Source organism: Chionomys nivalis, chromosome 10 (assembly GCF_950005125.1).
Source record: "Chionomys nivalis chromosome 10, mChiNiv1.1, whole genome shotgun sequence".
Lineage (NCBI taxonomy): Eukaryota > Metazoa > Chordata > Mammalia > Rodentia > Cricetidae > Chionomys > Chionomys nivalis.
Genome location: NC_080095.1, coordinates 8,618,989 through 8,642,678, shown reverse-complemented (window position 1 = coordinate 8,642,678; position 23,690 = coordinate 8,618,989). Strand labels below are relative to the sequence as shown.

The 23,690-nt window shown below is 35.6% G+C and overlaps 1 gene segment (V, D, J or C); it reads right to left on the bottom strand.

The window, feature by feature from the left end:
• Positions 1 to 14,401: 14,401 nt before the first annotated feature.
• LOC130882754 (immunoglobulin heavy variable 3-74-like) lies at positions 14,402 to 23,267 on the bottom strand. The segment is given in 3 exon segments: positions 14,402 to 14,472; positions 22,810 to 23,115; positions 23,222 to 23,267. Coding segments are annotated over 3 exon segments (423 nt in total).
• Between the last annotated feature and the right edge of the window lie 423 nt (positions 23,268 to 23,690).

Sequence of the window (23,690 nt, the reverse complement as noted above, 5' to 3'; positions counted from 1 at the left end):
TCACCTGATTTTTGATAAAGGATCTAAAAGTATACAATGGAAGAAAGAGAGCAGTTCAACAAATGGTGCTGGTAGAACTGGTTGTCAACCTATAGAAGAATGAAAATAGAACCATATCTATCACCATGCACAAAACTCAAGTCCAAATGGATTAGTAGTATTTTTATCTGAAACACCACCACTCTTATTTTGAAATGACAGGTGGAGTGAAGAGAATCTTGATATTTATCACTTACCTAACCTAACATATCTAGTGATAGACAACTAGTGACCATGTATTAAAGAAGGTAGAAAGTCTTCTAACCTCAATGTACGGTATATACTGGTATATATATTTCCACCCTCACCTCTCTCTCTCTCCCCTCTCTATGACACACACACAGAGACACACAAATAAATATAACTAAAATACCTTCAGAGATAAATGATCACAGGGTATAAAAGAACTATAATCATAATGAACAAGAAATACCTAAAAGAATTTGTCTCTTTCTTGTCTCAACTATGTCCACTTGAGTCAAATAGCCTGATCCTCATTTATGGAACAGAATAGTAATCCAAAATTGGGAATTTTTCACAGATGACATGAGTTTGTTAACAGATGACTTGTAATTTTATCCAAAAATGTCATTCACAGATAAATAATTATTTAATAGAAGTACATGTTACCTGTTGACCATTAGGGGATCAGAGGAAAACTGATTATTTTCTTTTCCACAAAAATGAATGTAGGCTTTATGAGATCAGTATTAGGGTGTAGGGGTTGGCAGACCAAGGGCTCTGGGACAGAAGAAGATCTGATTTGAATGAAAATGTGTATTATAAGTTCAGTCGTTTGATCTTGGTCTCAGATGATGGTTTGTTGTAGGTGGGTCTTCTTTCTATGTGTTGCTTTCATTGGTTAATTAATAAAGAAACTGTTTGTCTTGATAGGTCAGAACATAGGTGGGTGGAGTAGACAGAACAGAATGCTGGGGAAAAGGGAACTGAGTCAGACACCATGATTCTCCGACCTGAGACGAATGTAGGCTAGAATCTTTCTTGGTAAGCCTACACTTCGTGGTGCTACACAGATTATTAGAAATAGGTTTAGCAAGATATGAGAATTAGCCAAGAAGAGGATAGATATAATGGGCCAGGCAGTGTTTAAATGAATATACTTTGTGTGTTGTTATTTCCGGGCCTAAGCTAGCTGTGTGGTAGCCAGGCGGAATGAAAAACAGACCTGCAAACCTCCTCGCTACGATGTTTTTTTTTTTGTAAAGATTTGGGAGGGGTGATTTTCCTGCAGAAACAGCATCATTAATGGTGGGCTTTGAGAGTTCATACCCTCATCCAACTTCTCTCTGCCTTTTGCTTGTGATCTCTCAGATTTCTGTCCACTATTGGAAACTATGCTATCTCCATGCTCCTTTGGATTCTATCTCTGAAGTAATGAGGCAAAACAAAATTTCTTCTCTTAAATTGTCTTTGGCCACATAGTTCTTTGAAAGGAAATGAAAATTAACAAATGAAAACATACACCTTGTTCATGCCTCTACACCAACAAAATTCAATTATAAACTGCTAGTGACCACAAAGGGACATGACATCACAACTCAGATATATCTTCATTCTTACTCACACACATACACACACACACATTTATTCGTAAAATGTACTGAGTCAGCTTACTTAGGGCTAATATTTGTGTATGTATCACCTATCATGATAATTTTAGTTTGGAGAATATTTATCCTTCACTCAACAACAACTTATTATTTGTAACTTGATGTGGGATATTCCTCTGAATGCTGTGAGTATAGTTTATCACCAATGGTTGGTAAGAAAACTGCTTTTGCCTATGGGAATGCAGAGTATAGTCAGATGGAAAATCCAAACTCAAATATATAGAGAGAGAGTAGGTGGAGTCAAAGAGACACTATGCAGCTGCCAACGGAGAAAGACACCAGAATCATACTGGTAAACCACAGCTCCGTGTTTATACATAGATTAATAGAAATGGGTTAATTTAAGTGGTAAGAGCTAACTAGGAATGTGTCATCAATATTGGCTAAACTGTGTTCAAATTAATTGTTTCTCTGTAACCTTTTGGGTCTGAGTAGTCAGGAAACCAAAGCAGGTTCTTTGCTTACATAATATCACCTAATGTTCGGCAATGTAATCCACATAAAGCCTAAGAAAACTTAAATAAAAGGACTTCTAGAACCCCTCCAAATGGAGTCAACTGGAGTGTCTAGGTAGTCACAGTTTTGCAAATAAGCTCTATTTGCTGGCCACAAGCCGAGGCATAGCTTCTTTAAGAGATAGCTTCCTTGTTCTTTCTGACAGCCCTTTCAGAAAGTCCTACTACAAAGCACTTAAATGGGGTTTGTGAGCAGAGAGCTACAAGTTGCTTAATGGCAACATATACCTACTGCATCCCTGGAAGCAGGAAGTTAGCATGACTCATAGAGCTGGCAGTAAACATACTTCTACCATCTTTAGTGAGGCAAAGCCAAAAAGCAGTGGTACAGTGTTATCCTAGTCACACTGATTGACATTTTAAAAGTGTTCTTGTATAAAAAAAAAAAGCATTACAGATATAATAGAAATGCTGATTTAGACAGAAATAAAACATCTAAATGGGTCACAGTGTTTGATAAATGTGCATGCGTTTAGGACTAAAGGTAATAAAATAAATATTAAAATGTTACTTAACTAGCTTAATTTCTAACTGTACTATAAATCTTGTCTTCATATGTACAAATAGGCATAGTTATCGCTCCCCTCAAGGAAACTCCTCTTTACAAAATTTGGAAACCATTGCAGAAAAACAAATCAAAATGCATAGTTGTTATTCAAACTGCAATTGGTATATCTACAACATAACTATGTTCATAGCAGCATTGTTTGTAATAGCCAAAACCTGGAAACAACCTAGATGCCCTTCAATGGAGGAATGGATGAAGAAAGTGTGGAATATATACATATTAGAGTACTACTCAGCAGTAAAAAAAAAATGACTTCTCGAATTTTGCGTGCAAATGGATGGAAATAGAAAACACTATCCTGAGTGAGGTATCCCAGACTCAAAAAGAGGAACATGGGATGTACTCACTCATAATCGGTTTCTAGCCATAAAATAAAAGACATTAAGCATATAATGTGTGATCCTATAGAAGCTAAATAAGAAAGTGAACCCAAAGAAAATCATATAGTCATCCGCATGGAGAGGGGGAAGTAGACAAGATTCCAGGGCAAAAACTGGGAACTTGCGGGTGAGGTGGCATGGGGCAAAGGGGAAATGGGATGAGAAATATGAGAAGGGGAGGATGGGAGGAGCTCGGAGGATTGGGATGGTTGGGATATAGGAAGGATGGATACGGGAGCAGCGAAGTATATATCCTATCTAAGGGAGCCATCTTAGGGTTGGCAAGAGACTTGACTCTTGAGGGGTTCGCAGGTGTCCAGGAATATGTCCCCAGCTGGTACCCTGGGCAACTAAGGAGAGGGAACCTGAAATGACCCTATCCTATACTGATGAATATCTTGCATATCACCTTAGAACCTTCATCTGGCGATGGATCGAGGTAGAGACAGAGTCTCAATTTGGAGCAACGGTCTGAGCTCTTAAGGTCCAAATGAGGAGCAGAAGGAGGGAGAACATGAGCAAAAAATCAGGACCACGAGGGATGCACCCACCCACTGTGACAGTGGAACTGATTTATTGGGAGCCCACCAAGGCCAGCTGGTCTGGGACTGAATAAGCATGGGTTGATTCCGGACTCTCTGAGCATGGCGGTCAATGAAGACTGATGAGAAGCCAAGGACAATGGCACTAGGTTTCGATCCTAATACATGAACTGGCTTTGTGGGAGCTTAGCCTGTTTGGACGCTCACCTTTCTGGACGTAGATAGAAGGACCTTGGTCTTCCCGCAGGGCAGGGAATTTGGACTGCTCTTCAGTATCGAGAGGGAGGGGGAATGGAGTGGGGGGAGGAGAAGAGGAGTGGGGATAGGGGGAGAGAAGTGGGGGGAGGGCAATATTTGAGAGGAGGGGAGGGAAATGGGAAATGGGGAGCAGGTGGAAATTTTAATTAAAAAAGAATAAAAAAAAAAACTTATGCATCATAGGTCTAGAAGTTATTGTGGAAGAGAGAATGGAAAGTGTTGTGAGCCAGGGTAACTAATTTTCCTCTAATATTATGTCTGTTATAAGTGGTAGAGAAGATATAATCAAGAAGCCTAACTAACAAGGCTCCAGAAACATGACCTAATGCAGAATGAAACCAATAAACATGCTAATATGGAAGAAGGAAACTTTACTGTGCCTCAGTTCTAGTCAAAGTATTATAGACAATTAAGGAACCATGAGTAGGAGAAATAGTCTTCAAGTGATAAGAGTATAGTAATACATTTTCCAATACTGTACAGTCCTGAAAACATACTTACAAGTAACATTATATGCAGTGATGGGATTGGATTTCCATAATTAAGGATACACACATACATACATACACATATATTTATACATACACACATATACACACAGCTGGGAAAGAGGGAAGCAAACATATTTACAAAGTAAATAAAAAGGCAATGAACTTGAATGAAAACAGGAGTCTACAAGGGAATCTTAGTATAAAAGAAAGAAAAAAGAAAACAAAATATATCATGATCTCAAAAATATTTACATAAATTCACAATAGAAACAAAACTTTTTGTTCATTCGTTTCTTTACTTTTTCATGTAGTAATTAAAATAATAGAAACTGAATGATATGTAGTTCAGCAATAAAACAATTGCCCAGTATGCACAAAATAGTGATTCATTTGCTGACAGCATAACAACCCCATGTCATAATGCTTGTATCACAACTGGAAATCTTGGGGTGATATGTTGAGCTGCTGACCTGGTCTATTACAAGTCTACCCTGTCCCTTTAAGAGACAAAAACTGGCCATTCCTAACCTCTCTCCTTCCCCCAAGGGAAGTGACTATCCCACCTTCTACAGCATACATTCTCTCTTTTTTATTCTATGTCACAAAGAGGTATTGCTCTCTCTCCCCCACCTTTCTCTCTGTGTGTCTCTCTCTGCCTCTCTGTTTCTCTCTCTCTTCCCGTCTCTCTGTCTCTCTCATTGTGCCTCTCTTTCTTCTTCCCCCTTCTCCCCTCCCCCCTTTCCTTTCTACTCTATAACACACTGAATAAACTTTATATCCAAACTCTTTCTTAGTGATGTACCTCTGTCTCCCACGTGCTGTATTCTCCCAGCCACTAAGGCGACCCAACCCGCCAAAGCCTCAAGGGACTTGCTGGGGCCTGTGTTATCTGCAACAGCCCCTTATGGGAATGGCTGCCACTTGTGCCACCAATTCACCCTGTAGGATAAGTCCCACAGAATTATATCATTAACAAAAGAATAACTTGATTCAGAAGGATCGGAGCTCAAGATATTCTTTGTAATTTTAATATGATTGAGAAAAGTACAGAATAAATGAAAATGATATCCCCCAAAATATAATATAAAAGAAATAATTCTATAAATGATTGCACAATACATATTTCAAGAAGAGATAATTTTCAGGCACAGGAAACCAGATTTAACATTCCTCTGCATCTGTTTCACAGGGTGTCTTCTCAGCATATCCTAACAGCACTTGAGGAATTTTGAACCTTCTTTAACACTTAGTACCTAGGAAGCAATGGACACTTCTCTCATCAGGATACTACAACTAAATCATCTGATATGTTTTCTCTCAGCTATACTTAATCTTGAACGATAATTAACAACCCCTTATTGTCTTCCTGTGTTATTATAGTATTTTGAAGTAAGTTGATATTTTGACACAATATAAAAATATTTAATTCAGTGTGCATGAAAATTTCCTTGCAATGCATTTCACACATCTGTATGTGAGATGCTCCTGCCAACCTGTAAAGAAATGAGTCCCAGATACTCTGAGTCTGAATGAGTCCAATATCTCAAGTTGTTTTTATCAAAAAATATTTTACAGTAAAACAAATTTTATACTAAATGCTAGTGATATACACACACAGATACATACATGTATAATATAAATGAGATATTTAGCAATAAGCATGTTAATTATAGGAAATGGGTAGAATTGTCATAGACAATGTAGAAAATCATTTTAGTTATAGGAAAATGGATAGAATTAGAGATTATAAAGTTATGAAAAGTGAGGGACATGTCATTAAAATTCTTTTCAATTGAATGCTATTAAAAGATGATATCAATGTAAATTTGAGACTAGTTTGTTTATATTAGGGAAAGACAGATGATCATATATAAGGAAGGTGATAGAAAGTCATGATTTCAAAGAACTGTAAATGCATACATTGAAAGTAAGAAAATTAAAACTCTTCCCTTACATGATTAACATATACTAATAAAATATAAGCATATATATTCAGCTAAACTATGTCAAAGAGTTCCATAAGCATTGACACAACTCATAATAGAAATCCCATATGCACATGATAGTGGTAAGCCCATAAGTATTATTCAGTAAATGTATAGTTGACAGATATATTAGACTAATACATGGGAGTATGACTACTCCATATATACAAGCTATTCAGCAGAGCTAGGAGAATATTTGTCTTTTAAATAAGTCACTGTCAATTCTATGGAATCATTGTGAAATCCTGTATTTTCTCACTTCAAAATGGGATTCATTTCCAAAATACCCCAGCAGTGTAACTTCCAATTCTGCATGGGCAATCAAACAACCTTCCATGAGTCAATTCCCCACAATTATCCTTGATAAAAGACAACATAAGAACTTAAAAGGGATAGGAATTCAGTATTTTTACTGACTGGTCACGGATGAGTCCATGGTTTAGAGATTTTGAGTAAATTTCTCTAATGATTTGGAATATTGGGTATTTCTCATTGGATACTAGCCCCTCCTAGGTGGTGTCACCCTTTCCTAGAGCACTGATTTATACGGTTCTTCCTGATTGCTTTGTGATTGTGAAATGTATATTGATAACATTGTTTTGGACACTGGAAATTTTTAACTATGTAAAAATTATAAACCTGGTGGAGATTGCCCCTCTTTTCCTTCTCTCTGCTTCTTTATCCAAAGGAATAAAGAACATGTAGTGGTAACATGTGAGATGATTTTTGTTTTACCCTTAGGTCCAATTAACAGGATTTTTGCTTGTCATAGATATCAATCTCTTAGCCTGCAGGTGTGCTGAAACTGGTACTCAAAGCCACCAATACTATGATTCCTGAAGGCATATGATCAGATAGGTAATTTTCAATACTACCTGAAATAGAAGTAGCTTTCAACAGAAACTGTTCTAGCAGAAATTTTTTCCTGGGAGAACATATTTTGAGGTCTCCCTAAACATCTAGTCTACTAGAGGTCTCCCTGAGAAGGTTATTGCAGAAAACAAGGTGCCAGAATCTCATTTGAGGGTGATTGGAAAGAAAAAATTCCAACCTCTTCAAAATTCCATGGGACAAAGTGAATCTAAAGAGAAAAAACTTCTTGTAGAAATCATCTGGCATATGCTTAAGATGAAAGTTCTTAAAGTTAATTCTAACCAACTTTCTGAATTCCTTAAATTTGTGTAAACAGTAATCCCTTGATTCCCAGACTGTGAGACTTTCGATTGTGAGTCCTTGTAGTCATTTAGGAAAGATCTTAAAGAAGGAACTGTGAAAAATGCAAAACAGCAAGTGCCTCCCACGAGCAGTTCTATGTTGAATATGCTTAAATCGGCCCTGGTAACTGATCAAGAACTTAAATCAACTTTCCATTCTTTAAATAAACAACAAAAAAATGGCCTAATCTAGCAGGCATTGGATCTAGATGCTTCTCATTTGGACAGTTTGGCCATATTTTTAAACTTTGCTCCTCTATAGGATGGAGTTATGCAAGTCCAAATGTTCCAGGTTCACCTCAAAATAAAAATCAAAAAATGCCCCCAGAACTCTGTCCCTGATGACAGAATGACTTTCACTGGAAATGGAATTGTAAACTTTTTCAACAGGGATAGCACTCTCTTAACTGATGCTAGTGCCCGTGCTGCTGATGGAATAACACAAACTAATCTGGGAAAATCCAAAAAGTCCTTGCCTCCCATCTCCAATGGGTATTGTTAAAAGTTCTCATATCATTTTAATAGATGTGGAGAATTGTTTCTTTACCATACTTTTACAACCCAGAAATTTTCAGCATTTTGCATTTAGTTTACTTCCAAATAATTTTCAGAGACCTTATCAACAGTGGAATTCCTTGCCACAAAGCACTAAAATGAGCTGAACTTGTGTCAAAAGTTAGTAAATGCAGTCCTCTTACAGTTTGTATAAAGTCCTCTGATGTATACCTTATTCACTGTATGGATGATATATTATGTAAGAGTCTATTTGCAAGAGGTGTTACAATTTCTGACTCCACATTTAATCTTATGTGGATGTCAGGTGCACCCTGAGAAAATCCAAATGTATTCACCATTTTCTTATTTGGACCATGTTATCCAAACATATTTTGGTTCTCCCTAGCCTTTTCAATGTCAAATAAATCATTTATGAACTCTAAATGACATCCAAAGACTGCTTAAAAATACTAATTGTGTTTTACCTTTCATAGAGATATCCACGACTGTATTCGAGCCATTATACAACATTCTCCATGATCACCACAATCCCTGGACACCTTGGAAGCTAACATTGAATCAAAAAGTTTCTTGGCTCTTATAAAAGGAAAACTTAATTCTCAAAGGCTCCTTTATATAGATTATAGGAAACCAGAGTCTTTCAATACTTCTTTCTGAATATACACCTTCTGCCTACTTTTGGTAAATAGGGTCACGAGAAAGATTGAATTTTCCTATAACACATTAAAAATGTGGCTGCCTAAACCTCTTTGGTTCTTTTCTTTTTGGACAAGGGAAGAAGCAAGTAAAAAAAAGTTAACAGAAAATTGAAATTGGTGTAGGATTGACACAATTACAACTAAGAAATGAAAAACAGTTAAGACAAAAAATTAGAACAGAGTACAAGAAAGAAAACAGAATAAAGAGACATGGAGGAAAAATTTCCTGGAACTGAATTGTTTTTCCTCAGATCTCCTTAGTTATGTCCCTTCACCTGCTATTGAAGCATGATTTCTTTTTTTTTTTTTTTTTTTTTTTTTTTGGTTTTTCGAGACAGGGTTTCTCTGTGGTTTTGGAGCCTGTCCTGGAACTAGCTCTTGTAGACCAGGCTGGTCTCGAACTCACAGAGATCCGCCTGCCTCTGCCTCCCGAGTGCTGGGATTAAAGGCGTGCGCCACCACCGCCCGGCTTGAAGCATGATTTCTATGGCAAGATAGTATGGCTACTGGGATTAAAGCTGTGTGTCATTTATGCCTGCTCAGTGAGGCTGGCTATTATGACTGTTGTATTTTTCTAATCTTTAAGAAATCATTATTAAAATAAATGAAATGCCATAAATACAATACATATTTAAAATATGTATGGGCAATAACTACATGAAAAATGTCTATTTCATTTTCATTTGAGAAATTCATAGAAAACCCTCCATATCTATCCTATCTTTATGACTTTGAAGTCTTGTACCTAATTTCTGTCATAACTTTCTTTCTGCATCAGGTAAAAAATGAAAACTATAAATATCAATTGTTCAACTCCCTCAGAGATTCAATAAGGAAATAATATTAACTGAATAAGCAGGAAGTGGATACAAGGAAATTCCAAAAAAAAATGTGAGTGATGACACGAATAGTTCTCTGCTTAAACAGCCACCCAAATTCTTCTGCAATGTAGGAACATCCATCTTCAGCCTATAGGACTTACGTATCCAACAGTTTTTCTTTGAAGGAAGATATTCTGAAGGGATGTCCCTTATTTTCTTGAACATATTTGACAGTCACTTTCTTTTGTGTTCTGCTTATGAAATTAGGACAGCATCCTCTCAGCAGTAGAAGCAGGGTCATTTTCTTTCCTTATGGTTTAATTTTTCCACAAAGAAATTAACTCCATGTGGACTTTCTTTAGTGACCATTATCTTCTCTGAAGATAAAAAAGAGCCTTTGTTATTAAAACATCTTAAATGCCATAATCTGTAGATGCCTGAAGTGATTGGAGTTGACCTGTCTATCTAAAAAATATCTTTGTTTGACCATGAAAACATACCTAATGTGACCCCATGTTTGATTATAATAGGTTACTATTTATTAACATATATTTCATTATTAGCCTAAAGAGTTGGTAATAATAATTTTCAAAGACTAGAGATTTCCATTACATTGTTTAATGAGCTGAATGATTTTAGAAATGTAATCTTATATTTGTATACAAAATTGCATATAATGTATAAAAGTCCAATCCAAGATAAGACATTTAAAATTAGTATTTGTTTTTAAAAAGTAGATTCAATACTATATCTTTTTAATTTATCATATCTATATCCTCCCCATTTATTTTCAAAGTAGATATAATAATCTACACTTTTAATGTATTATACTTATATTCCACTTTTTTTTTCTTTTCAAAACAAGAATCTTGTATTTAATTTAGTTAATTTAACTCTTTTTCTGATCATTACCCATAACAACTAGCAACCAACACTCTAAATAAAGGAAACAGACACAATCCCTTTTGGGGGACTGTGTGTCTAGTTTTGTAGACAACTTTCTGCTTATTGGGAGCACTGTTAATCTTATGGGTATCCAAAGAAAATTTAGGATTATGATCAAGTCCGGACTTGAGTATTTTGTGAAGCTGGATCATCTCAGTCATCAGTCCTGAAGATGTTTGGATGTAGAACTCAAAGAAAACTGCAACAGAGGTGCTCTGAAACTTTGGAACATCTCAGCCTTTTGTTCCCACTAGAAATTTGTCAAGGTGTCTTCCCTGATCAAACTATATTTTTCTTAATTCAGAATGAATTCACATCCTTTCATCTCCTGTTGAAACAAGAACAAAACCTCTCTTTCAAAGTAACATATTTTCTGCTTTAAAGTTTGAAGTCAAGCATTTCAAAATATATAGGTTGGATTAATCCAGCAGTTTTTATAATTATGCACTTTCACTGCTGGTGCTATTTCCTCAGCCATTGAACAATCCAAAGGCAACACAAGAAGATATAGTATGCAAATTTCTTATGTATTTTCCATCATTATGTGGCTTTTAACTCTATTTTATTTTTTAATTTTTTTTTTTTTGGAGATAAGGTTTCTCAGTGTAACTTGTCTCTATTGGAACTCACTTGTAGACCAGGCTGGCTTTAAACTCATAGTGATCCTCCTGACTCTGCCTTCCAAGTGAGTGGATGAAAGCTGTGTACTGCCAACCCACATATATTTCTTTTTTAAAGGAGTTCCTCTAACCTTTTTCTTTTCTCTCCCAAATCTACATATATTTTTAAACACATTGTAAACCATTTAGAGGGTGTTTTTTTTTTTAATCTGTATTTGTCCTTACTGTATCTCTCTATCTTTTTCTGAACACATGGGCTTCTAAACTGCTAAACTTCATGACTAGAATTGATATCCTGGCCTTGACAGCTGAATCTCCCCCACTCCTTAACTTCCTGAGAATCTAGCCTTATGGTGGAGGTCTTGCAGGAGCCAGTTTTTTTGTCACAATTCTTTGGAGTACGTAAGGTTATGCCACCACCAAGAACAATGCCATGCAGTTTTTGCTGCTAAGGCTGAATCAGGAGCCTCTCTTAAAGGAGTTGTGCTTCTGTTTGCTGAGCCCAATTGAGACAATGTTGCTACCAAGAAGCCATTCTTTTTTTTTTTTTTTTTTTTTTTTTTTTTTTTTTTTTTTTTTTTTTTTGGTGTTTCGAGACAGGGTTTCTCTGTGGTTTTGGAGTCTGTCCTGGAACTAGCTCTTGTAGACCAGGCTGGTCTCGAACTTAAGAGATCCGGCTGCCTCTGCCTCCCAAGTGCTGGGATTTAAGGCATGCAACCACCACCGCCCGGCCCAAGAAGCCATTCTTAATTCTATATTGCCTGGCTAGAATGTGGGGTTCAAGCCAATAACCTGAGCCTCATGTTGTACTGACTGAGCTAGCCAGGCACTAACTAGCAGCCCTCCTCCAACAAATTGGTGCCCACATATCAAACCCACTTCTCTTAAAAACCTGAGAGAGCTTGATGAATTCTAGACAGAAAAATACAGAGTTTAACACAGCTTCTTGCTGCTTGCTGGTGGCATGGTGCGGCCCCTTTAAGAAAAGGATTTCTGTTTTAGTGGTAGAAAAAAACAAAGAAAGGGAGCAACACAGTTTTGAAATACTGGTTTTCTGGGCCATGCTCCCAGCATGAACTCTCTTTTCAGGAGTTCTGGCTACTGAACATTTAAATGGGGTTTGAGAGCAGACTGCTGCAACTTGCTTAATGGCAGCATGGAGTCTCTACACCTGAGAATGGGGTTGTGGACATGGCTATCAAAGGCAGCAAACAGCTCTGCCATAATGGGTTAGGGGAAGCAAGCAGCGAGTACCATACATTCCCTAGTAATGCTGTATCTTAAGTTTTAAGAGGGACTTAGCCTTTTAAGAAGTGCTCCTCGTACCTTGGACTTTCCACAGGGCAGGGAACCCTGACTGCTCTTGGGACTGGAGAGGGAGGAGAAGAGGAGTGGGGGGAGGGGGAGAGGGGCAGGAAGAGGGGGAGGGAAATGGGAGGTGGGGAGGAAGCAGGAAAATTTTTTTTTCAATAAAAAAATAGTGCTCCTCGAGAGTAAAGAATTACAGATACACAACAGAACAGATTTAGACATAATAGACCTCTAAATGGGTCACATTGTTGGATAAATGTAAATAGGCTTGGGATAGAGAAGAAAACAAATAAATTGAGTTACAAAAGAAATAGATTAAAAGGAATAAAGAAAAATAAGTCACTTAAAGATAGAAAATTCACAGAGAGCTTGGATTATGTATATTACTGTTTTTTCTTTTAAATGTTTGACTGTAAAGGAGTTAAGTACCCAACATACATACTTTAAAAGTATCATGACCTCAGAATTTGAGTCTAAGGATATGTTGTTCTGTAATGAGGTTCTTCTTTTGTATCTACAGAGGACGAGAACCTATGGAATCAGTCCAGACTAATGTAGTTTGATTAAGAAAGACCTCCTGAAAGGTTGCCTAAAACTCCCTTCAAAAAATGAAAAACGATAGTCTGTTTTTTAAATAAAATAAAGGGAATATGACACCCATATTCTCAAAAGGTAAAGTGGCTGTTTTTTGGTAGTTTAATGGGTTATGGGTTGGTTATTTATTGTTTCTGTTCATGATCAGGAAGAAAGTTCAATAAAGGAGATGAGATTTAGAATTCTTGTTTGGAAAAGAAAAAAAGATACTGACATGACAGAATAAAAGGTTAGATTATTGAATCTTACTCTTAAAAGTAAAAATGAAGGATAGTTATGCTAAGATAATTTGGTAGATTATTGAATCTACTTTTAAAAAGCAACTACTAGTTTAATTGTTTAACATTGGATTTGACATCTACATGTTATCTACAAATTTTGCATATTAATATAAGTATGAGATTAATTTTGTTAGAACATACAGTACATACATTTCTACTCTTGTTCAAGGTATGCCTATACAACTATATCTATACAACTCATTTAATAATGCATAGCAACTGTTTGGGAATAATAAGGAAATATTGGTTGTAGTTAAATCACTTATTACAATAGAATTTTTAGTCAAATTAGGTAGTTTTGAGGTCCAACAAAGATATATTTTAGATTGACAGGTCATCTTCTTATACTTCAGAGATTACAGAATATAATATTAAAGATGTTATATTGATATAGTTTTTTTTTGTTTATGACAATGAGACATATCTGCTCCTGCTTGCACCAATCTACATCCAAGAAGATGACTGATATTGAATAAGCTCCACACCGGTATTATTTTCTTTATGACAAAAATAAGTCACTGGGCAAGAAATTGCTCTTTCCTTGACTGTTGACCATATGTTGTTCTAATTGGGCGAGGAAGACAAAAAAGTGACTGTCAAACATTGTCAAGATGAGGGACAGACCTTCAGAATATCTTGGTTCACAGAAAAGTCTTTTGGATATGTTAGGATTTAGGTTGAAGCAGGATGCCCCAATGATGCCTGGGTACCTCGAGTGACTGGTTCAGACAGCCAGCTGTTTTTGTCATTTCTAACATATTCTTAGAAGTTCCTTGTTCACACTTTTTACTTACTCAGTTAGTATTATTTCTTCTTGGATTTCTGAGGTGTTAGAAGTTTAGATAGTTATATTGATAGTTTTCCTTATTTATGAGACTCATAAAAATTAATTAAAGAAATGTAAAGTGTATAAGGTTAAGAGCTATTAAAAGATAGATTTAGATGGTAAGGCATGTTATGATAGAAAACAAAAGAGGTATACATCTTTGGGTTCACCAACATAGGATAGTTAATGGAGTATTTTCTCCGAATTTGTCAAATGCAAATGGATTAGACACTGTAGATGTATTTAATCCTTGCATATATTTTATGTTGTTATTGTAATTATTGCATATTGTTTTCTTATATTAGGTATAGCATTCTTTCAATTTTAAACAAAAAAGGAAAATATAGTGAAATTTTATTTGTTTTAAAAAATAAAGCTTGCCTTAAGATAGGCATACAATTCTAAAACATTAAAGGCCAAGGATGGAACAACCTTAATCCCAGGACTCAAGAAACAGTCAGACAATTAAATCTCTATGAGGTTAAGGCTACTCTGGGCTACACAAGATCCATCCCAAAACAGATCCAGGTTGTGGTGGCTCATGCCTTTAATCTCAGTGTTTAGAATTCATACACATTTAATCTCAGCAGTAGGGAGGTGGAGACAGGATGATATACCTGAGTGGAGAGAAGAATGTAAAGATGAAGAGACAGGAACTCACTGGAATGTGGAGTCTGAGTATTAATGAAAATAGGAGCTCGCCTTTTCAGCCTTAAGATTTGGTAGAGGTTAAAGGTCTCTCCACTGGTTCACAGCTTTGCTTTTCTGATTCAGCTTGAACCCCAATATCTGCCTCTGGATGTTCACTTTTCATGTTAGATTCTTATTGTATGATCTTCCTCTCTGTGTGTGATCTCTGTCTCTCCCTCCCAAGTCATTATTCAATAAACACATTCATTCAATAGAGAAGAGACCATTATCAGAAATAATGATGACAGCTGTACAAAACTCTCCTGCATTATTTTTTTTGTGAATAACAAAGCCTAATGCTAAGAGTAATAAGCAAATTGGAATTCTTTTTAAATAAATAAATAAGAAAAAGATATGTGTCCCTATATACATTGTCACAGAGTAAACATTCCCTTCAAAATGATCAACAAAATTTATAACAAGAATTATTTTTTATACATCAGTATCTATGTGCCTTAGGTGATCATTATGTCACATGAAAACTTTTATGGCTTTCTCTTATCATTTATGTTCTTTTCTTTCTTGAGCAAAGATCATGGAATATACAAAAGAATTAATTGGGGATAGGCAGTATTCCCATTTTTATTATTCTTCTGACTGCAGACCTGCAGCCCACAAAAAAGTGCCATCTATATTAAGTGTGAATCTTCCCTTCTCTATTACACCTCTGTGGAAAAACTCTCACTACGCTGAGTAAGAGACTTAGATGATCTCAAGTTAATTCAAGCTACTAGGAATGTTATACCTCACAACTTCAGCCCTGTTACAATAGCATCTAATACCTTCAATTTTGAAAAATAGCAATGGAAAACTAATTTGTACAAAGTCATAGAAAACATTAAATAACCAAAAGCTAATTTCATCAGTAGGCTTAGTTTTAAATCTGTTTATTCACAGGAAAAATCATTTAAAATAATCTAACATTAATAAACACAAACTTAAATCTTGAGAATGACTGAGACATATCAAAGAGGATTGTAATACTTGTAGACATGGATAGATGACAGAATTATAGATCATATATTGGGAAATAATTTCATTGACAGAAAAAGGTACAGTAACAAAAGTCAGTACTCATAACTGAGATAATTTCTGCAAGCAAGTTTCTACACAGCAGAAAGTTCATTAGCAAAATGAAGAATATACAAAACCTTGGGGAAATGTTCTTAATTAATATTTTATTAAAATATAACTATATCCTTTTCCTTCCTCTAACAAATCCAGTGTCTCTCTCATCTTTTACTTCAAAACGCATTGGTTCCCCTTTCCTAATTGTTGTTATCACACATGTAGATGTATGCATACATAATCATATATGCATAAATACAGACATACAGCATAGTCTTTTCAGATTAGTATGTTCATGATTTTAGGGCTACCCTCTGGGTATTGGATATTTTTAAAAGTCTACACAGCATAAATATGATTTTCAATTTATATACAAGTGAACAGGAATTACAAGTAGTTAAAATAGAAGAAAAATTCACATAAGTAGTTAAACATATTAGAGAGAAATTTTTCTGGACAACATTTACATATCCTTAAAAAATATAAAAATAACCCAAATTTTTAATCACCATTGAAACATAAAATAAATGTAAAAAGAAATGTACATCACACATCTTATGATATAACAAGAATATGTCATTAATTTTACTGTAGATAAGAGTGATCACATGAAGTGTACATTTCAACAAGCAAAAATAGCACCACCATAAATTCTGATGTCTCCAGTGGATATGTGTATAAGAAAGGAAATTGTGTCAATGAGATATTTATACCAACTGACACAATCATTGCATGATTATTTACAGAAGCCAAGATAAGATATTTACTTCCAAAGTAATAGGGATAGATATGTGGGGTGTAGGAATCCAAGAGTTTGTCAGACTAATGACTGATGATTATGATTAAAAAAAGGTATAAGTTATAAGATAGTCAAAATGCAATATAATATTTATGGAGAAATTGATCATTGTTTATATTTGAAGGAATGGCTAAAGAAATACTGTTAGGTCACCTTGAGGCGAAGAATGTGTTGTCCAATGAGAGAGCAAAATGGAACTTGGTAAGTTACAGCAAGTGAGATAACACAGATATGTGAATAGAAATCCTGCCTGACTGGTTAGATGGAGTATGAAAAGGTGGACATCCTGGAAAGGAGAGAATTGTTCTAAATAGCAGAGGATGAAGTCCAAAGTGGAGGTGATACTGGGTGTGTGACACTCCCAGTTTTATAGTTCAGACAACACGGTGAAATTTAAATTTCAAAAGTTTTCAGTGATATATATTATATATTTGAACTAGAAATAATGATATGAGACAACATGTTAATTGGTTTTGCTTATGTTTCATAAATTAAAACAATATAATAACTTATTTATAAGAAATTATTATTTAACAACTAATAATATTTTAAAACTAAATGTCTGACACAGATGATAGTGTGGAAAGTCATTGTTGATGTCTACTGTATTTTCACATTATTATACTTGAATAGGATACATGAGCATAATTCCTGACATGTAATATCTGATTCTCTCTGTATGCAGTGAATATATTTTATTACCATTGGTTAAACAACAAGCTGATTTTTCCCACAGCCAGGCAGAATAAAGCCAGCTGAGAAATCCAAACAGGCTTACTGGGAGAAAAATACCAGAGTTGGGGAGATGCCAATAGGCACCAGAGAAGCAAGATGTGTGGTAACAAGTCATGAACCTCATGGTTAAATATAAACTAATAGAAATGTGTTAATTTAAACATAAAACCTGGGCATAACTATACCCAAGTCATGGGTCAAACAATTATAATTGATATTAAACCTCTGAATGGTTATTTTAAAAGCAGGTACAGAAGCAGGTGGGATGAGAAACCTCCAGCTACAAATGGCACCCAACATGGGGAATGGATCCACATAAGACTTTTAAAAGCTTTCTAAAGATTCTAAGTGCAAAAAAAGGAGTGACATTGGGCACCCTAATCTTTCAGTGCTGACCATTTCACATAGACACATGTCCAGACAACTGCTTGAGAGATTGAACTGGCAACCCATTGTCATGGGCTAGAACACATGGTAGATTCCTTCAGTCTCTTAGATGTGATACAGTAAAGAGGATCCCATCAGCTGCCTGTGGGCCTAAGAACACAGTTGTAGCGTGAAAAGCATAGCATAGCTAAAAGATATTTACTACTGCTTCCTAGAGTTGGAGCAGTAAACGTGGCTCCAGAAGCTTGTGGTGAACATACCTCCACCAAGTTAGAAAGCCAAATGTGTCAGAGTCAACAGCCAAAGCCTCAAATTTTGTCCTAGCCACAGAATCTTAATGTTCTAAAAAACTCCTCAGGTAAAATAAGAAAAGATAACAGATATGCAGTAAGAGAAATTAATAAAAAAGCCCTCTAAAAAGGTCAGAATGTGTTTGAGAAACATGCAGTCTTGGTAGATAAGTGGATACAGGATAGATAGAGTCGTAGATTAAAAGTATAATTTAGGTTATTTCCAGTTTCTGGCTATAATAAACAATGCTGTTAAGAACATAGTTGAGCAAATGTCTTATAGTATGATTGAGCATCATTTGGATATATATCCAAAAGTGGTATTACTGGGTTTTGAGGAAGGTTATTTGCTAATTTTCTGAGAAATAGCCACAGCCACACTGATATCCAAATGGCTGTACCAGCTTGCATTCCCATCAGAAATGAAGGAGTGTTCCCTTTGCCCCATAACCACTCCAGCATATGTTGTCATCAGTGTTTTTGATCTTGGCCATTCTTTTTTTTTTTTTCTTTCTTTTTTTTTTTTTTTTTTTTTTTTTTTTTTTTTTTTTTTTTGGTTTCGAGACAGGGTTTCTCTGTGATTTTGGAGCCTGTCCTGGAACTAGCTCTTGTAGACCAGGCTGGTCTCGAACTCACAGAGATCAGCCTCCCTCTGTCTCCTGAGTGCTGGGATTAAAGGCCTGCGCCACCACCCCCCGGCTGATCTTGGCCATTCTTACAAGTGTAAGATGGAATCTCAGAGTGGAATAATTACACAATGGAGTACTACACAGTAGAAAAAAATAATGCCTTCTTGATTTTGCAGGAAAATGGATGGAGCTAGGAAACATCATTTTGAGTGAGAAAACCCAGAGACAGAAAGACAATTAGCATATGTACTCACTCGTAAGTGGTTTTTAACCATAAATCAAAGAAAACCAGCCCACAAATCACAATCCCAGAGAACCTAGACAAAAATGAGGACCCCAAGAAAGACATATATAGATATAAGCTACATGAGAAATAGAAAAAGACAAGATCTCCTGAGTAAATTGGGAGCATGAGGATCTTGGGAGATAGAAGACAGAGAAGGAAAGATAAGGAGGAGATCAGAGAAATATGTAGCGCTCAATAAGATAATATTAATAAAAATATAATTAAAAGGAAAAATGAATTTCATAAAAATAAAATAGAGCAAAATATTATAATGAGCCACATAAAGATGAAAAATACCCAGAGAGTCTGAATTACATATACTATTGTGTTTCCTTTTAATTTTTGACTATTAATGAGCTAGCTACAGAGAGACATTTGATTGTGAGGGCTGCCTAGATAAACCAACATAAATGTATCTTGACTTCATAATTTGTATCTAAGGATATGTTGCTTTGGAAAACACTTATGCTTTTATTTCCACTAAAATGAGAAACTCTGGGTTCCTCTAGGTTAATATTATTTGATCAAGTTAAGACACCTGAGATGTCTCCATGGGAGCAATAGCCCAGGTGATTTAACATCCACAAGAGCTTAAAGGCAACTGACTTACACATTTGATCCACACAGAATACTACAGCAAATATTTAGTCATAATTCTATATTTTCTCAGAATCAGTGTAAGACTACCAGTACCTCGAATCAACAGGAAGTAGTATAAAAAACTACATCCCCCAAAATAAAACTATACCCAAATTTCCAATATGCAAATTTTAAATAAATAAAGGTTTAATTTTATTTAAAGGAGGTTTGTTATAAATGGTGAGTGGTCATAGTCAATCTCTTTCTAAAGAGAAAAGGTGACTGTGATGTAAAACAATAAAAATGTAGATTATTAAATTGATTTTAATTCAAAACCAACTATTAATCTCAAAATACATTACATGGGTATAATTTTGTTTGTTTGATACAAGTTTATTGACAAATTTTATACTATATGTACATTTCTATTCTTGTTTAAGGTATTGTATTTATGCAGCTCATTTAAAATGCTATATAGTGTAGAACCCAAATCAATATTCATCTATAATAGTGAAACATATAGACTTATTAATTTGTCTATACAAAAATACATTTCATAAGAATAGATAATCTTCAAACACTTCAAAGGTCTCTAGAATATGACTTTAAAAATGTTTTAATAACAGAGAATTCTTTGGACATGAAATATCTGCTTCTGGCAGCAACAATTAATTCAAGATCATAATGGGCATCACAGAAGCCCCTTATGCTGCTTGCCTTCAAAATGGCAAGGCTAGCCATTTGGTCAAGAATGTTTTGTTGCCTGGACAGCTTTACAAAATTTTGTATAATCTTGAATGCAGTACCCATTAAACGATAACTGGGACTTGCCAAAAAAGGTGAAAGAGTACATCAAAGATACTTCTTCAAGGAAGAATCTGTCAGACATCCTTCAAGAAACAAAAGAGAGTGACAGAATAATGTTACCAAAATAGGAAAGATAGTACTTCAGATTCTCTGCATCACTGAGAAACCTACCAGATAATGTCTGTCTATAAGTTAAAAATGGATGCCCCAACATTACTTATGAACTTTGGGTGACTATCCAGGCAGCCTAAAGTCTCTGTCATTTCTAATGGTTAGTCATTTATTTACAATAAATTTCCTTTTTAATTACATAACACTGCATATTTCTGGGTCTTTGATGTAGTTGAACAGTAGATAGGTGTAATTATTTTTTTCCTTATTTAGGAAAATAATAAAATAGATATGAAACTTCAGACTCGTAAAAATAGGATGGATGGTAGAATATTTGATTTAATTTGGTCAAATACAAATACACTAAATCTTGTAGCTGCAATCCTTGCTTAATAACAGTTTTGGTGTGATGGAGGTGGGTCTTGTATTAATCTGTTGCTTTCATTGGTTAATTAATAAAGAAACTGCCTAGGCCCATTTGATAGGCCAACCCTTAGGTGGGTGGAGTAAACAAAACAGAATGCTGGGAGAAAAAAGCCAAGCCAGTGAGTCGCCATGATTCTCCCATTCCAGACAGACACAGGTTAAGATCTTTCCTGGTAAGCCAGCTCATGGTACTACACAAAATATTAAAAATGGGTTAGATCAATATGTAAGAGCTAGCCAATAAGAGGCTAAAACTAATGGGTCAGACAGTATTTAAAAGAATACAGTTTCCGTGTCATTATTTTGGGGCATAAGCTAGCCATACGGGCGGCCGGGTGTCGGGGACGCAGCCCCACAACTTCTTATTACAACATAGGTGTATGTAATTTTACAATAATGAAGTTAAAGCCTTCCTTTTTGATTAGATAGAAAAGGAAATCATGTGAAATGTCTTTCTGTATGCTATGAAAATGGTTTATATAGAGGCTGGAAAAGAAGGAGACTGTTCTCAGGGACAGCAAGACATGAGCAATAATGTTAACTGAATTTAGGAATGTTGAGAAAGGTGATCCAGAGAACAGTCCCCTTCTTTTCCAACTCTATATTTCTCATACATGAGGCCCAAACTGTCGTCCCTTCATAGGATATGTAAGTTTGAATAAGAAAGCCTCATAGAGACTCGTATGTTTAAATAATGAGTCTCACTTGGAGAAAATGTTTGGTAAATATTAAGAGATTTTAACTTGTAGGAGGTGTGTCATTTTGAAAAGTTAGTTTATACTAAAGACTCATGCTATCTCAGTGACTTCTGCTTCTTGTTTCAGATTGAACTTGAGACCCTCAGCTGCTGTTCCAGCCACCAAGCCTTGACTCAGTCATAGTCCACTCTAATATTCTGAAGCTTTAAGCACAATAAATGTGTTTGTTTTATGTTGCCTTAATCTTAGTGTATTTTCATAGCAATAGAAAAATAACAAAGGCAAATATCCTTAGTGTTTTGCACTACGGTAAAGAATTCTGGGAACCTAAGAGAAATGAACTTGTTCTGCCAGTGATCAGATTTTACCTCAAAGACCCAACGTGACCTATAATAGATTCACATAACAATGACAAATTGTGTTTTTGATTTTCTAAGTAAGTAGATCTCACCTCTCAAAAAGTTTTCTTGACAGGATCTATTTATACAAATTTCTATTATGATACAAGATGAAAGTCATGGAATAACCGAATGAACTAGAAACACACCTGGTTCTCATTTTAACCGAGTGCACTATTCTCAAGGAGAAGAGAGGACATCCAAATGTGTTAAGATTTTTTTACCTAATGATCATGGTGCCATTTTCCTTTTGGTTTTCCCTCCAACATTAATGCTGCTATAATCAAAAAACCATGACATGACCTCTGTCTAAAATATGAAAAAACTCAACATGTCCGTGTATTTTCTTCTCATGAAATTTCAGTGACTAATGTAGGGTACTTTGTAGTTGTCACTTTATACTTTGTTCATTGGAGATTGTGCCTCATATGATAACATAGCACAAGAAGAACATATAATGTGTTGAGGACGTTGGATCCCTTCACAATATACATGTGGAGAAAATTCCAGAAAAGTTTAAAAGAAATGCAGGTCAAACACCTGAGAGGAGTGCTTAATCTAATCAAGTCTGCATAAACTCCTGGGATGAACCTGTATTCTGTGTCTTTGCATCCCCTGGTGGCCCTGGTGGCCCAGAGTGGTCTGAGTTAACACTGAAGTCCCATCACTGTGTGTAGCACAGCAATAAGTGGCTGTGTCCTCAGATCTCACACTGCTCATTTGCAGGTACAGAATGTTCTTGGCATTGTCTCTGGAGATGGTGAATCGATCCTTCACAGATGGTGCATATCTTATAGTACTGCTGTCTTTATTAATCTCTCCAACCCACTCCAGCCCCTTCCCTGGAGCTTGGCGAAACCAGTGCATCCAGTAGTCACTGAAAGTGAATCCAGAGGCAACACAGGAGAGTCTCAGGGATCCCCCAGGCTTCACCAGGTCTCCCCCAGACTCCACAAGCTTCACCTCAGACTGGGCACCTGCAAACACAGGGAATGTTTTTAGTAAATTGCCACTGAAGCTCTATCTTTTATATATCTTGTTCATGTTCACCAACACACTCAGTATCTCTTCTTCATAAATTACCTTTTAAAAAAGCAACAAGGAAAACCCATATCAGCACCAAATCCATTGTGTGTTTTGTTTTCAGTGCTGAACACTGAATAGGAAGACCTGGGCATTCAGGACTGATTCTTTTGTCTGAGCTTCAGAGTCAGGATTTATCTGGTTTTTATGAGAACAGATGTGCCTTATTTACATACCTTCCTGCTATATAAGTTCTGTTGTTGGAACTAAGAGATAGTGTGTTCTAATATGTTTGTAAATGTTCTTGGGAAGTCTAGCAGTAAAGACTCTAGGATTCTGATAGCAAAAGGGTATTTTTGTATGTAAATTTATGATAAAATATGTACATTTAATATAAGAATAAATGAAAAATATTATCAACCATGAGCAAGTAGGACTCATTCCAGAGATGAAGCAAAGTTTTACATTTGTAAAGTTACCAATGTAATTCATAAACAATCAGACTAAAAGACAAAATCCATATAATTAT